The sequence below is a fragment of the Atractosteus spatula genome, chromosome 13, assembly GCF_055471065.1.
Source record: "Atractosteus spatula isolate fAtrSpa1 chromosome 13, fAtrSpa1.hap1, whole genome shotgun sequence".
Classification (NCBI taxonomy): Eukaryota; Metazoa; Chordata; class Actinopteri; order Semionotiformes; family Lepisosteidae; genus Atractosteus; species Atractosteus spatula.
In genome coordinates this window covers 7,095,957-7,111,503 of record NC_142718.1, presented here as the reverse complement: position 1 = coordinate 7,111,503, position 15,547 = coordinate 7,095,957, and the positions used below count along the sequence as shown (strand labels likewise).

The 15,547-nt window shown below is 41.2% G+C and overlaps 2 protein-coding genes across 3 annotated transcripts in view; both read right to left on the bottom strand.

Moving 5' to 3' along the window:
* Positions 1-1,707, bottom strand: part of LOC148821720 (receptor-type tyrosine-protein phosphatase-like N) — a 148,770-nt gene extending 147,063 nt beyond the window's left edge. The window contains exon 1 of one of the 2 annotated variants that reach the window (XM_088930150.1): positions 1,242-1,707. In XM_088930150.1, coding sequence (XP_088786276.1) covers positions 1,242-1,320 — 79 coding nt within the window. In that variant the 5' untranslated portion in view covers positions 1,321-1,707. The remainder of the gene's footprint in view (positions 1-1,241) is intronic. The other variant, XM_088930151.1, reaches the window with a different exon arrangement.
* Positions 1,708-8,833: 7,126 nt separating this feature from the next.
* dnpep (aspartyl aminopeptidase) overlaps positions 8,834-15,547 on the bottom strand; it is a 28,731-nt gene continuing 22,017 nt past the window's right edge. Inside the window, exons 13-15 of the mRNA XM_088930718.1 lie at positions 13,690-13,791; positions 10,023-10,190; positions 8,834-9,153 (exon numbers count right to left, since the gene is read on the bottom strand). Of these exons, the coding sequence (XP_088786844.1) occupies positions 9,103-9,153; positions 10,023-10,190; positions 13,690-13,791 (321 nt within the window). The 3' untranslated portion in view covers positions 8,834-9,102. The remainder of the gene's footprint in view (positions 9,154-10,022; positions 10,191-13,689; positions 13,792-15,547) is intronic.

The window sequence follows — 15,547 nt, the reverse complement described above, 5'->3', positions numbered from 1 at the left end:
GGAGGGCGAACCAACATTTCACATTTTACCACTGCGAGTCAGTATTGCTCTTCTGCAGCCTGCAAAATACTGGCTGGAAAATTCACTTTGTTATCAAGACAGTCTCTTAAAGGGGAAGCAAACTTGGGTTTCTTCCGCTCAGCCTTGAATGCAGTCTATTATCGCCACATTTATTCTCAATATCACTGATGCGGCATGCAAGTATTAGGTAAGCACATTTCAGGAGCTGCGAACTACACAGCTGTGAAGGCCACCCACACACCACGTACATTAATAAAAGCTTACCTAGAGCTAATATGGGCACCTGCTACAGCTTACACCTTCACTCCCTGACCTGCATTTAAAGGAAATGGGTAAAAAGGTCGTCCCATACTGAAACGGATTCGCGCTGACCAGTGTCCTGTGCATGAAGTGGAGTTCATCCCTAGCGACGGCTAATCCGTATGACTCAGACATTTGTAGCTAATATTTTTTTGGTTGGGGGGGTAGGTTGAAAAGTACAAATCACCACAAAAGCAGAAGCTGTATCACAGCAGCACTTCAAGCACGGCTGTCGCGGTCTACTCTATATGCCTATATGTTCCTAATCTACGATATTGTTTCTTGAACTAGCCTTTAGCTTTTTTTTTTGTTTACTAGAGCTTCGTCATCACCGTCATCTTTTTCCACCCGACTTCCAAAAATGACCGCTCCTCCCTTTCTCGAGACGAAAACAGTATCTGTGCCCGTACTTCTTGTTCACCAGTCTACATACAGCCTTTTATTTAAAATCGAATGATAATAAGAAACAAAAAGAACAGGGATGCCATCAGCATCTCCAAGGCATTATCAGAAGTGCAATGTACTGTAGGCATATGGAATACTAATAAAAAAAATCAGCAACTGCATATATCTGAGAAACATATCTTCCATATACATATATATATATTTTAATCAAGCATTATCTGGAATTTGAATGACATTCGGTATTAATATAGAAATGAAAGTCACCCATACATTATTACTCATTCTACTTTAGTTTGTGTTGTTTTCATTTTCTCGTGACGCAACTACCCACCTGAAGCTCACTGCAGGACCCCCAATAAAACCAACTTCAATTTTCTACCAGCTTTTGCTAAATACCACCTTCATCGGTGAGCATGTTACTTTTTGTAGTTACTGCATTCTTGTTTTTTTTTCTCCTGGCTCAAACTCTTCATGCGGTATTTATTTTCTTTTTCCCCCGTGTTTTTTTTCCTTACCGTATCTATTGGTTGACATCCCTAGCTGGTAGCAGACAGTCATTAAGCACAGGACACTCCACAGACGCGGGTGCTCCATGTTTCCCAGTGGTAAATGCTTGAAGGAGCAGCTTCAATTTCTTGTTAAACCATCATTTTTTGGCTGTAAGCTACGCGGCCGTACTGGCAAGAAATCCCAACTAACTGCGCTATCGAATAGAGAGACGGACTGAAAACCCGGGGCTTGATGACGTGGATCGGGAACTGAAATCTGGTACTCGTTTGCCCTTATTTTTCGCAGCTGATGGAGACCCGCAATGACGTCAGAGATCTGTGGACGAGGATCTTCACGTTGGGGAGGGGAGACAGGTCGAAGGGAAATTGAAAACTCATAATTGGCCGAACAATACTGATTTTTTTTTTTTGTACAGCGTGGGAAAGGCCGATTGTTAAATGTGATCCGCGCCGTGCATGAGCTAAACAACCCCAGTCTGTGTACTGTAGGTCGATGCGGCACTATTTGTATTCAGTGGCTCAGCAGCTGAAGAACAGTTCTCATTTCAGGGCCAGCAATTGCATGACGTCATCGGCATTGATTGACACCCGATCAGAATGAGGTGTTTTCCAGGATCTAATTTAAACCGCACAACTACACAACAAGTCTAACACTTTTTTGAAATAGGTATCGTTTCCCACATTGGTTGCATGATGAGCACGATACAGTACACGTTTAAAGACGCTGGATTGCATAGATTGAGACATACATGTACAGCACCGTACGGTATAACTTGAATTCCCCCCCCCCCTCTCAGTTTTTATACTTAACAATTTGCTTAAGATTGTTATTCTTTTCTGAATCTGTCAGCACACTATTTTATGTAATCTCATAGCAGCTTGCAATAGTGCAATATTACTAAATGAATGTTGTTTGTGAAAATCTCGATTGCTGTGGTGTCCCTGATGTGTGTTGAGGAGGCAGGGTCGTGCAAAATGAGCTATTGACAAGCTCCTGCTTGCTTTGCAGCAGGTACAGTAGCACAGGACGACTTATACTAGAAGGTTACAGGGTTACAGATAACGTGTGCTACGCCCATCAATGCAAAACATAAATAACACAACGGGGGTTTTCTACAAATACCAAAACGCCAAATAAAAGTAATTTTTGCGTATTCATCCCAGCTTTGAAAACAATTTACTGAGTCGTTTTATGCTTACGAAACTAGAAGATAAAACGCAGCTAATTGGTATCGCCGGAGCTTTCAATGGCAGACGTTTTTAATTGTGGGAATTAAAAAAAATAATTATATTGCTATGGTACTGGACCATTTATCGACGGGAGTTATTTGAAAGCGAGCAGTTACGTAGACAGATGTAATATGCTGTTTTTAAAGCAGTGGGTGAATATTTTTAAAGTATTGTGGTGGTGTTTGGTGCAATAATTACATGTACATAAAAAAACAACACTTTTGGAGAGAGTACATTGAACGCTCGTCAAGAAATTTGCGTATTAGTTTCCACGTTTTTACAAAAAGGGTTTGAAGCGTTAGAAAAATGCCTGAATGATATTCTCACACTTTCTGACACTAGGAGACCATCCTCGCATTCCCGGTACGCATTTCGTCGTTTCAGACTTGTGTTTCTGTGTCTGCTTAATGATGTGACAGAGGTGAATCAGCTGCATGTTCTTCAGGATCAACAAAAAAAACTGTAGGCCTGTCCATTAAGGTGTGACATCATGTCTGCTTCACAAAATGATGCTCAGCTACAGTATTTTTATGAAAATTTCAGACGCCTGAAAGAAACCCATACAGTTTTGCTCTGTGCTGCATTTTAAGGTACTCCTTTTGCGGTCTAACTCGGATATTAGATGCTCCTGTCTGTTAATCAATATCCTATTTCAATTCAGTTGTATGGATTATACTGTACTGTATATAATTGTATTGCATTTTTCTGCATTTTCTGTTTTTTTCTGAGAATTTAGCTTTTCAAAATCAAGCTTTTTTCTACTGATTTGTTTGCTGTTTTTTTCTCCCATCTGATGGTTTCAGAAATATCCGGCTTTAGGAGTGTTGTTACCTACGGTGCAGTATATACAGTAGCAAGCCGAACCAAGTTCAGTCTGTGCTCAACTTTCCCAATAGCTACTCAACTTTTCCTAGTGAGATACAGACAGTCTCAGAATTACAGTAGATTGTATAAAACTCTCTGAACAAGCTTATGGGGCTACAGATGAAACATAAATGCTGACCATTTTTAAACTGAAAAACTATATTGAAAAGGTATTTTAAGGTACTGTATATTAATGATATGATAAAGCGTTTTGACATATGCCTGTGAAATTATATTATCTTCCATTACATTGCTCTTCAGCACAATTGTGTGGTTATCAGTTTCTTTAATGGGAATTCATGTTTAAGTGCTTAAAGCATAAGAAGCCTGCCCACAACTGTTTTTGGCCCCAGTCTGTGCATTCATTTTCCTTACTCTCCAAACAGTGTTCTTGGTTCAGCACTTCCACAGTTTGACTGCACAACATTAGGTGACTTCTGTCAAATCTGAACACTCCAACTACATTCGATATTCATTGAGGCATACAGCAATTATGTAGCTGCCACCATGATGGTTTCTCAAAGGATCTCTAGATTTATTAATTATTATATATAATTATATCAGTTAGACTACATTTCTAGTTTTAGTTTTTAAGAAGAAGAACATAAGGGCTACTTCTGTAACACTAGTAACTTGTAAGAGATTTCTGGGTTACCTGAAAAGGACTGGGGCATTAAATTTAATACCAGTGTTACTGATGGTTCTCCGATTCCTCTCCTCCTCTGCTGAAGTGATATAGGTCTCGGTTCATACAGTAGATGAACCCATATACAATGCTGAGAAAAGGTTAATGAAGCCCCTAGATTGGTCTGTTTATGAAGTGGATCTTCATAAAAGTCTAAATAAGAATGAAAATAAACTGATTAGCCATGTAACAGAAAGACGTAAATTATATTTGGATTATTTAATTAACATAATGCCCAAGCTCTAAACATCCTCCTCTGAAGAAGTATAGTATGCGAACCCTTGGATTCAATAACTGGTGGTTCAATAGCTCCTTGAGCAACAGTGACTTCAGTGATGTTTCCTGTAACTATCTGTCAGTCCCTCAGACTGGCTTTTGAGAACTTCAGCCCACTTTCCTCGCTTCAGGTCCCGCTGTAACATCTCAGTGGGGTTTGGGTCCAGACTTCGATTTGACCCATCCAGAACGTAAAATGACTTCTTCTCCAGCCATTCTGTTGCAGCTTGGCTTCTGTGTTTCGGATAATTGTCTTGCTGCACGACCCACTTTCAGCTCAGCTTCACCCGATGTATGGATGGCCTGGAATTAACCTCCGGAATTTGCTCTTACAATGCAGAATTCATGGTTCTGTCAAAGCCATCCGGGTCGCTAAACCATAATACTCCCAGCATCATCCTTGACGGGTTGGGTGATCTTTCTGACGAAAATAACAAAGAAGTCATATTTAAACAGAACCACATACAGTTTACAAAATGACTGTGTGACAGATACCCCTTTGTTTGGCAGCCAAGCGTAGAGGATCTGCACATATTAATCCCCATTTTATATCTTGGTAGATACAGAAGGTGGTGACCAGGCCACTTTTTAACGTGTGACTGGTCCACCACAAAGCCAATCTCCTTCTTTTCTCTTATGAATACTTACTGTGGAACTTTCCTTGATTCGATTGATCCTGTTTGGCCAGATCCACTCTACTGTCTTTACTACCTTACCAGTAGGCCGACACAGCAACAACTGAGGGCTACTTACTAACAACAGCTCCTTACTGAGAGCCCTCCTCTGCTCTCAATAACCTAGTGATCAGCAGTCTTCCTATGAGGCTGGTAACCAGTAGTCTTACAGTAAGACCGTACCAACTAAGAGTCGCACTGTGAGACTCTTCTAATCAGGAGTCTCTCTGCAAGACTGATAACCAGCAGTCTCCCTGCGAGACGCTGTTTCTCACCATCACAAATGACAGCGAGGGTCTAATCCAAATTTGAGCAGACAACCGCTGTCTTTTCCCTGAATCCCTCTACAGGGAGTCGGCTTCCAACAGGTGACAGCAATGCCTTAATAACCTCGTGGACTCTCAGATACTGCATTTTCTCTTTGCTTCTGGAGAGCTCCGCGACGTCTCCCATCTGTCCTTGTACCTTTTCCAGTGATCACCGTCCAGATCCAGGTTTATGGTTCCATCTGCTTCTTGAGTAGACTTTACCCTCAGGAGTTTGTTCAAGTGGTGGATCTAGAGGCAGTTCCGCAGTTGGTTCTGACACCACTTGATCTCATTAAACTGAAATTGCATTCACAGTTGGCTCTAAAAACCCGGAAAGCACCACAGATGTTAATAAGTGGTGCCAGCTCAGCCAGCTCTTTAACTGTTCAGCGTCCAGATGACCATGTTAACAAATCTCCATAATTGCTTCCAGTTTATTATTTTTTTCCTTTACCACATTTTTGGTTATGTAGTACAAAAAGACACTGCTGATTTAGAATTAGTCCAGAGAAAAGCAATCAAGTATATTCCTGGACTGACTTCAAAATATACAGGGCCACTAACATAGGTAACCCTATGGATGGTTGAGAATCAGCAGTGAAATAAAAACTAGAGGACACACATGTAAGCTAGGTGCATTTGTTTACAACAAGAGTTGTGGGAGTCTGTTACAAGCTAACAAAGTACTGATGTTGAAGTCCATGTCAAGAAACACTTGGACAAGATTACTTAGATCACTTAGCTACTATAAATGAAATGAGCAAGATGGTCCAAATGGCCCCGTGTGTTTTTATATCACCTTTATTGTCTAATACATCAGTGTCTTTAATGTTGGATTTCCTCACAATTAAAGCAACAATTCACTGGGTACAGCATTGTTTAATAAACTGTTAAGAACATTAAAACATCAACACAGTTTGAAAATGAGAGGAAGCCACTTGATCCATTTAGCTTTAGCTTCAATAGCTAAGTGATCCGGGAATCTCGTTCAGCTGTTTCTTGAAAGAAGTGATGGCATCTGCTTCAGTAGCATAGCTGGAAAGCTTGTTCCAGACTCCCACAACCCTGAGCCATTGTCCGAGTCTTGCACAGACTCCTGGGATATAACCCTTCAAAATTCTTGCTGCCTCAGCATTGCTTAGATCTTTGATTAGCAAGGAACTGTGGTGTGATGACAAGAAAGCAAGCTCATAGAAAACCAGAAATCCAAATCTCTTTGGTAGGAGCACAGACCTGCTGGTCCCATCAGGCAGTGATAATAGGAGAGAGGTGCCGCCCAGCTCCTCATTCAGCTGCCTGTTTGGGCTTTGTGCGTCTTGGAGTGGTTGACAGCTTTAAGCTCCCTTTTCAGGCCCACAACTGCTTTCCCAAAGTGGACCAAACAACACAGCTGTGCTCGCAAAGGGATTAAACACAAAATTGTACAGGGGAGAGAAGCTTTACCATCTCGAATGAAAAGAACAGGCTCACCATATTCTGCCTTGTGCCAAACAGAAGGCTTACAGCGATCCTTTCAAATGAGGAACAAAGAGCAAAAAAAAAAGTCCAAACAGGGGGGTAAGTTTGGAACTAAGTTTGATTCTTGGCCAGTTCCTTTTTTGTTGTTGTTTTAAAAGGCCTTTAACCATTTCAAAGGCAGAAACGTAACAATGTAGGAGCAAGACAAGCCGCTGGTCATTGAGGCTTGGACAATATTGTAGTACGCTTTTTTTTCTGAGACTGTGCCAAGCAAAGAAAGATAGAAAAGCAAAATGTGAAAAATGTGATGAAACACAGAAAGAAATCCCAGTAAAACAACACTTTCATTCAGCTGTATGCACCTATATGTAAGTACACGTAATGAGTGCACACAGAAGATGGATGAACTTGAGCTGAAAACTACCCCTGTCATTTGCCACTATTATTTTCAAACACTCAAAATCCGTTTCCACTGTACAATAAATGAATCCTATCAATGGATGTGAAAACTGCAAAACGTTTCCCTTGATAAATAAGGCAGGTCTTTAATTTCATAGTATCCATCCATCCATTTTCTAACCACTTCAGGTTGAAGTTGTGGGGGAGCTGGAGCCTCTCCCAACAACAGGCTGACCGATAAGCAAGGCAGAATTCGCCAGTCCATCACAGGGACGTGCAGACACAAACATGGACAAACGCACGCCAAGACCAGTTTCCCCAGGAGCCAGTTAACCTACCGGTATGTCTTCAGACAGTGGGAAGAAAGTGGAGCACCCACGCAAACATGGGGAGAACATACAAACTCCACACAGACAGCACCCCAGGAGTTAAACCCAGCATCCGGTTGCACCCCCATGCTGCCCTAATTTCATATTATCTTCTGGAAATTGACATTAACAGGAATATGACCTCATAAAAGTTGTGGGGGGGTGGGAACCATAGAGAAGGGATTAGGGCTCTGAACGGATAAGTAGAAGGTTGTTGCTTTGCAGTAGGTCTCTGCTATGGACAGTGCCGATGTTTCCTTGAGCAAGGTACATTACTCAGCTGTACAGCTCCATACCAGTATTGCTGGGAGTAGTGTTCCATCCAGGGAAGAGACATGTATTCTTGGTCCACTTAACACAATAGAAAATAGGGATAAACCCAATCCTGATGACCCTGTGAACTTGACTCTGAACTTTACCTTTAATGCAACACGGAAGATTCGGAGGACACCCTCTTTTTGGGATGGAGGGGCAATCCTTTGGAATTAGGGAGCGTAAAATGTAACTTTGTTAATGAGTGAAGCGGAGTTTCCGATTGACACTAATGCCAAAATTGATTTTAACACCGGCCACAGAATCCTGAGTGTAATCCAAAAGGTTAGGGTGTTAAGGTTTAGAGAAGCAAGTCTTTTTTTTAACTTTCTTAATGCTGAGTGCACTGCAGTATACAACATGGACATATAAAGGGAATATATATTTGTGTTGTTACCATTACCCAGTGGGAGGTAACTGACAATGGACGACTTGTATATGTTTAGAATGACAAGTACCAGCTGAATCACAGATATGTGTTGCTAAGGGCTTCCTAGGACCGAACCCAGTCTTGAAAGTGAATAGCTTGTCCAACTGAAACAGTGGTCCCCACTAAAATACTGTAGAGAGCCATATAAGTATCTTTAGGATTGTTGGTAAGCCACATATAAATCTTATTGCCCTCACACCTCAAACATAAACAGAATGTTTTTCATTTATCCTTAGACACTGAACCTTGCAAATAAGTAAACTGGCTTCTAATATTCTGATAAATCTGGTTGCTGTGACTCACTTATTGTATCATGACTACAGTGTAAAATGCCAGTAATAATGCGGTTGACCCAAAAGAAACAACCACAAGGAAAAGCAGATTTATGATTTTGATTTAGCCAAAATGACAGGGAATCGAAATAACACACACAGTACATTAAGTACATTAAGAAAGAAGTATATTTTTGCCCATGGGCAACTGATTAACTCATGTCAAAAAAGGCTTAACACGTTTAGTTCAGCTATTGCTGATGATCACTAGAATCTGGAAATTCAATGTTTGTGAGCCCACAAATATCACAAGGAGCCCAAATAATTTAAGGTTTGTCTGTGCCTGAGGATGCTTTATTAAATGATGAAATTAAAACTGTTCCAGACAAAATGTCCATTTACATCAGTCCTCATTAAAAACCACAACTCATTCAACTTAGTTAGAGCCTACTACAGTATATCAACAATCATTCAAGGTATTTATCATGTAGTGGCTCAAACACATTACAAACCCATAGACCTAAAAAAGACTGCTGTGGTTGCACTTGTTCTTGTGTTTAACGGCAGCCCCTGTGTCTGTAGAATTCTATTCTAATCTACTATCATGGAATTCCTCACCGCTGGATAATTTTCGAAGAACCCCTGTGGGGAAAAAAAAAAAAATTGTTGAGCAGCAGAAAGTACACAGGGACCTACAGATGATTTCGTAAGATTGTATACAGAGCCGTACCCTGCTATAATTAGAAGCCTTGGGACACAGAGAAACTGACAGAAAATCATAATGTGCTATGTGGTTAGAATTTCGGAATCATTTCATTAGTTTAAAAACAGAACCCCCCCCATAAGGCTCCGCTTCAGTGAAAATGACATCAGTGCAGTGAAAGTAAGCCTAAAAAAAATAAGGGTGTTCCATGTGAATATACTAATATATTCAAGTACAGTGTGGCTTGAGATAACTGCCCATTTATGTAATGTATATGATAACATCTATATACAGTAGTATTAGCACATACAATACTTTAATACTGTACACATTTTTGCTCAGTCTTTAATATATTTGGATTTCGTGCCTCACATTTGGACAGGCTGGTACTCACTGTTATGCCAAACAATTTTTGATCATTCTACTCTTCAAACTTGTCTGTCTTTTTCACTTCATCTACATTTTTCTTCAGAATACGCGTTTCTCTGCCCTCCTAACAATTTCCCTTGCCTGCCGGCTTTCACAAAATGGGGACGGCCGCACCTGTGGACGCGCCAGTCTGTACTACTCTGGTAAAGAAATCAAATATGTGGACACAAAAAAGTCAACCAAGACTCTGTCCAGGATCGCGGAGGAGCCAGAGCCTATCCCAGCAAGCAGGGGGTGCAAGACAGGACACACCCTGGATGGAATGCCTGTCCATTGCATAGTTACTGCCTGATTTATTTCAAGACTAGGATGATAGCAGCTTGAGCAATATTATGCTGCTATCAAGCTTAAGGGATCTACCCAGCAGAATCGATGGTACCTGAAACAGTGTTGTGGTCTGAAGGATGCTAGATGTGCAGCACATCTCCCGGATCGAATGCATGGCCAGTTGAGGACTTCCCAAGTCCAACACGGGAATGCCCAGCTTGGCGGACAGGATAGGGCCGATAGTGGTGCCACAGGGACTGTCGTTCCTCACCATCACATCCTGCCAATAAAAAAAAAACCTAATTACTCATAAAACACTCAACGCTGAGAGAAACATACAGGGTCCCCCTCTGTTTCTGAAATAGCCAAAGTGCCTGTTTGAAAAGAACCTGAACTCACCCGCAAAGCTCTGCACACAACTCAAAGCACAAATTCCGTACGAAATGTAGTTCCCTGATGAGCGACATCAACACCATTGTGCTTTTGCATTGGTGAGGAGGAAGCAGAGTCAAGAGCTCTTAAACTCCAGTCCTCAAGAACCATGGGGTTTTCTTGTTTTCTTTCTAAGTCAGCTCTTGATAACCGTATTCAACTTTTCGGCTGCTTAATTAATCTAATTTAATCGTTATTCCCCGGCATGTAGGACGCAAAGGTTTTAAAAGACCACTAAAACCCCGTTGATTTTTGGGACAGACACTTGTGTGATATTTTTATCTGCGTCTTGGCTTGCAGCTACAAACCCTGCAGCCGCACACAGGAAAAACAAGGAAGAGTAGTCAAACTCCTCAGATCTGCTGATCCCAGCTGGAGGAGAGGGATGTCCCATGTGATATTTAAAATACCTTGACTTATTCCATAAAGCTAGTACAAACTAGCTATATCACCCTGCAACTCACAACTACCAATCCACTGAAGCTAAGCAGGTGTGAGCCTAGCCAGCACCTGGATGGGAGACCTCCTGGGAAAACTAAAGAGGGGTTAATGGGACCAGAGTGGGGGGCTCACCCTGCGTTGTGTGGGTCCTAATGCCCCAGTATAGTGATGGGGGCACTGTACCTAAAACCGAGTTCCAGGTTCTCTGTGGTCATTAAAAATCCGCATGGTCATTAAAAATCCCAGGGCATTTCTCAAAAAGTGTAGGGTTTTCACCATGGCACCCTGGCCAGAATTCCTGGCCTTTATCATTCATTATCTCTTAATAATCCCCCATATTTGAATTTGCTTTATTTCTCTCCTCTCCTCCCCACTGACAAACTGATGTGAGATTAACGTGCTGGTGCTCTTTGGCTGCTGTTTCATCATCCAGGTGGTGCTGCACATTGGTGGTGGTAGTGGGATTCCCCAATACCTGTAAACTGCTTTGAGTGGAGTGTCCAGAAAGGAACTATTATTTTTCTATCCTAAATAGATATACACTACAGGGGTCCTAAATGGAATTAAGGTCCCAGGGGAAAGCTAACAGGGACATAGAAAATGTAGTTCTTGCTTAATTAGCCAGTTGGAATTCTCTAGACACATAACAACAACAATACTCACACTCAGAGCATACTTATACATTTTCCAACCTTTTTATCCAAGTGCAGTCACAAAAGGTTCAAGGATGGGATGTCAGTACAACGCTAGTCCAAGTTCCTCATCAAATATCAATTCTCAAATTACAGACAGTAGGAATTTAGGAATTTAGGTGTATGTTTGGATTAAAAACTGGTTAATGGATTGACAGACCTAGAAAAAATAAATACTAGGCTAAAACCTGGCATATTATGTAGGTTAGTGCAGAGTATTACAAACAGGTCGAAAAAACAAACTACAGATTCAAAATGTGTGAAAACACTGAGCTTGAAGATGCTAAAAACTTAAAGACTCATGCTAACAAATTACTTAAATCTTCAAAATAATGCAATAAAAATCATAACATAGGAATAAGACAAAAACTTAAATCAAGGGATGTTAAAACTGAACAATACACCAGCAAGACCTCATTTAGAATGCTGTGTACAACGTTGGGCACCACAATAAATATTGCTGGTATGAAATCGGTAGAAACCTAGTAAAAATGACATTCATTTAATAGACTATTCAAAGAAACTCCAGTATATGTCTTTCACTGCGTGTATAATACACACACTGAAAAAACAAAAACACACAACGGTTTCAAACAGCAAAGAAATGAGAAAGTGTGCAGGTGACTTGGGCAGCAAACACATTTTCACAACCCGCGGGATGAGTGTTTCGAAATTGCAAGTAGAGGGTTTTTTTTTTGTGTGCGATTACAGGAAAAAAAGGACCAGAGGCGGAATTTGAAATTTCACAACGCGTCACTTTCAAGGTTGCGTTTTTGGGGCTAATCGGAAATCATTTTTTGTGGGCTGCTGCAGGGTTATCAAAGAAAGTAAACGGAGAGCAGAGTGTCCTTGAGAAAGCTTGCTTTTACTGCCGTGTAGGCAACATCTCCTGCCAAGTGATGGAACACAAAGGCAAGTCCTTGCCTCTTTCCCCAAGACATTTGAACTGTAAATTATGTCGTCTCTTCTGTTGTGCTTCCAAGATCACATTCGTCTTTCCAATTTAGAAACTATTTATGCGTCAGCATCTCAAATCCATTAGCTTGTAGAAAACATTTGAAAACTGGCTTGTATACAGTACATACTGTTTCAGATTTATTTGCTGGTCATTGGTTCAACAAGGACTCGGAGGCAGTGAGACGAAAAATGTTTTGCATTATTTTTATTACCAGATAACAACAGTAGCTTTCTCCCTAAAACGTGCAGTCATTGATTAGAGATGTTAAAATCCAGGGCTCACACATTCTGTCTTCCCCAATTTGGGCTTCCACAATCTGGCGTACCTAAATTTCCCCCTTAATTTGATTGGCGAAACAATTTCTCACTCCTCCTTCTGACCTGTGGTGTTGTGGGATTGCTAGTGCAGAACTGCTGTTGTGCTTGAAGTTTGTACGTGTTACATAAACTTTCCAGGTGGCGCAGCACAGAAAGAAAATAAGAATTTGCACTTTTCAAGCCATTTTTACTTCCCATATCAGAGAAATCCCACTAGCTCCACCAATGAAGCACAGGATGCTGTGACAAGCTGAGAGAACACAGGAACGACAGTTCCTCTGATGTTAACGTCATGGTCACTGAATAATTCATGCTAATGTATATTTGGAGACAACTGGCTAAACAGTCTTTAAATGGCAGGAGCTAGTGTAAGGGCTGCGTATTGACAACAAAGAAAATGAAATGGTGGTCAGGCAGCCATCTTGTTTTGCTCAAGAATCCAGTTTTAACATATAGCTATAGTTTGAAGCTGCTGGCCAAACAGCTTTCGTGCAGGAGCTGTTTGCATGATGAAGTATCGCTACTGAAAGATTACACTATGTTCTGTGTTGTTTGGTGCTAAAATATGCTGAAGCAGTTACAACCCAGTCTTACTCCTATCGCCACATCCTCACTCCCAATCAGAATCTCCAGAACAAATATCACAGGCACATGATATGGCCAAGAGAAGGCTGAGGGCTAAATTAAAAAAAAAATGTCAGTTCAGGTTCTTAAAAGCCTTTCTACGATAGAATCAAACACACCAAATGATTGAAGAAAGAAATTCACAGAGAAGGCATTACTCTCGACTGCCAGAACTGAACAGTCCTCTAACTGTCGACTGAACACTGCCAGAAAGCGATTCTATACCGGCAATAGATGTACAGTGATTCAGGGTGTGTTTACGAAAGCTCAGTTTACTAGTAAACCCGGAAGGAAGCATGTAGCCGCAGGACCTACCTGCAGGGGAACGTCAACTTTGGCAGCAATCTCTCTCAGGATGGAGGCAGTCACAGCAGTGGTGGCGTAGCGCTGGTTACTGTTAAACTTGATCACTGGACCCTGGGATGAGAGAGAGAACTGCAATGGAGTCTATGCTGAAATAGCAGCCTGAGCCCTGCCTGATGATCCTGTATCCATACCCATAACCTCCCAGGCTTGACTCTCTACTACTGCAGACCTAACAGTTACCGATTGTACTTGCAGGTTGGCATAATCCATACTTGTATGAGGGCATCGATCGATTTACCATTGACTCGGTTGAAAAGCTCAACTGGGTTGATTTTACGATATCCTTTCTCACACATAAATACCTCGGTGACCGGGAGCAGTCCGTTCTTTCACTGTCTTTACAGCCTCGGACAATCTGTTGCTGTCATTCAGATCATGTTCCTTGGCTAGACTCCTTGCCATTCAAGAACTGTATTGTCTTGCTCGCCCCCCTGATTTGAAAAAGGTGATCAATTTATTCCATCTGCCTCAAGAGAGGACAGAGTCATTTCTCCTGTGTTCTAAGCCTTGAAATCATTCTTATCTTGGTAACAGAGTAGCGCAGATCATGCTCTAATTGCCAACCGGACGGTTGCAAAAAAAGAGCATATGACATGGCAGAATTCGAATTTCTGAAGGTTTTCAATATAGTTCCTCATAACACATGAATTCTCAAATTACAAGTGGAAGGCATTTAAATGAATGCATGTATTTGGAATGAGAACTGGTTAATGGACAGAAAATATAGAATGGATAAAGAGTAAAGATAATGGGTCAAATTACATGCACATAGCAAAACAAAACATTAAGAAAGGATTGGGAAGATAGGATTGAAAGCACTGAAGTAACAGAAAAGCTGTTTACGTTGATACATTTGACCTTTTCTACACATGTAGGACCAACAGCAAACGGAATGTACGTTTATATACTTAAACACGTGGAACTGAAATCAATCAATATTATGTTCAAATTGTATGATGCACAGTCAGACCTTATTTACAATACAATATACAGTTCTGGTCACCTCATAATAGACACTGCTGCCCATAGAGTCAGACGAAGAGTAAGCAGATACAATTCCGGGCTTAAAGGTTCTGTTTCGACAGGCTTATATAATCAAATATTCTTAGACTTAAACAGAAAAGACTATATAAAGGACCTGTTCCAAGAATCAAAATCTTAAAAGGCATTCAGGATCAGCAGTGAAATACAAACTAAAGGACACAAGTAGGAACTAAGGGGCAGTGCATTTAAGACAGAGAACAGAAGGGACTTTTTTTTTTTTACACAAAGGGTTGTGGGAGTCTGGAACATGTTAGCCAGCTGTTATTGCGGTTGATATATGAGCAGGCAGCCAGTGAGGAAAATGAAGGTTACCAGCCTGGAGACACCTTGCCCAGTGTATAACTGGCTAGCAGAGTCACATGAGTTTTAAAAGCAGTGGGTATCTGTGATGAGGACCAACTTCTCAGTCAGGTTTGAGACACAGTTCTCTAGGGCAGTAGATGCAATTTGGTTCATCAAGATGTTCACCCTTGAAGTTGTTAATATAATTCATGACACGTATATACATTGTACACTGTTTACAGGTAATGGGGTATCATTATTACAGACGTGTTGCCTGTTTACAATAAAGTGCCACATCGGAACGGGGCGGTGTGGTGGCTCTGTGGCTAAGGATCTGTGCCTGTGGCTGGAAAGTTCGTATCCCGCGGCCGGCAGAGGAATCCTACTTGTTGGGCCCCTGAGCAAGGCCCTTAACCCCAACTGCTCCAGGTGCACCGTTTTTATTAATTAAAGAATTAAGTAGGTAGCTGTGTCAGCATGC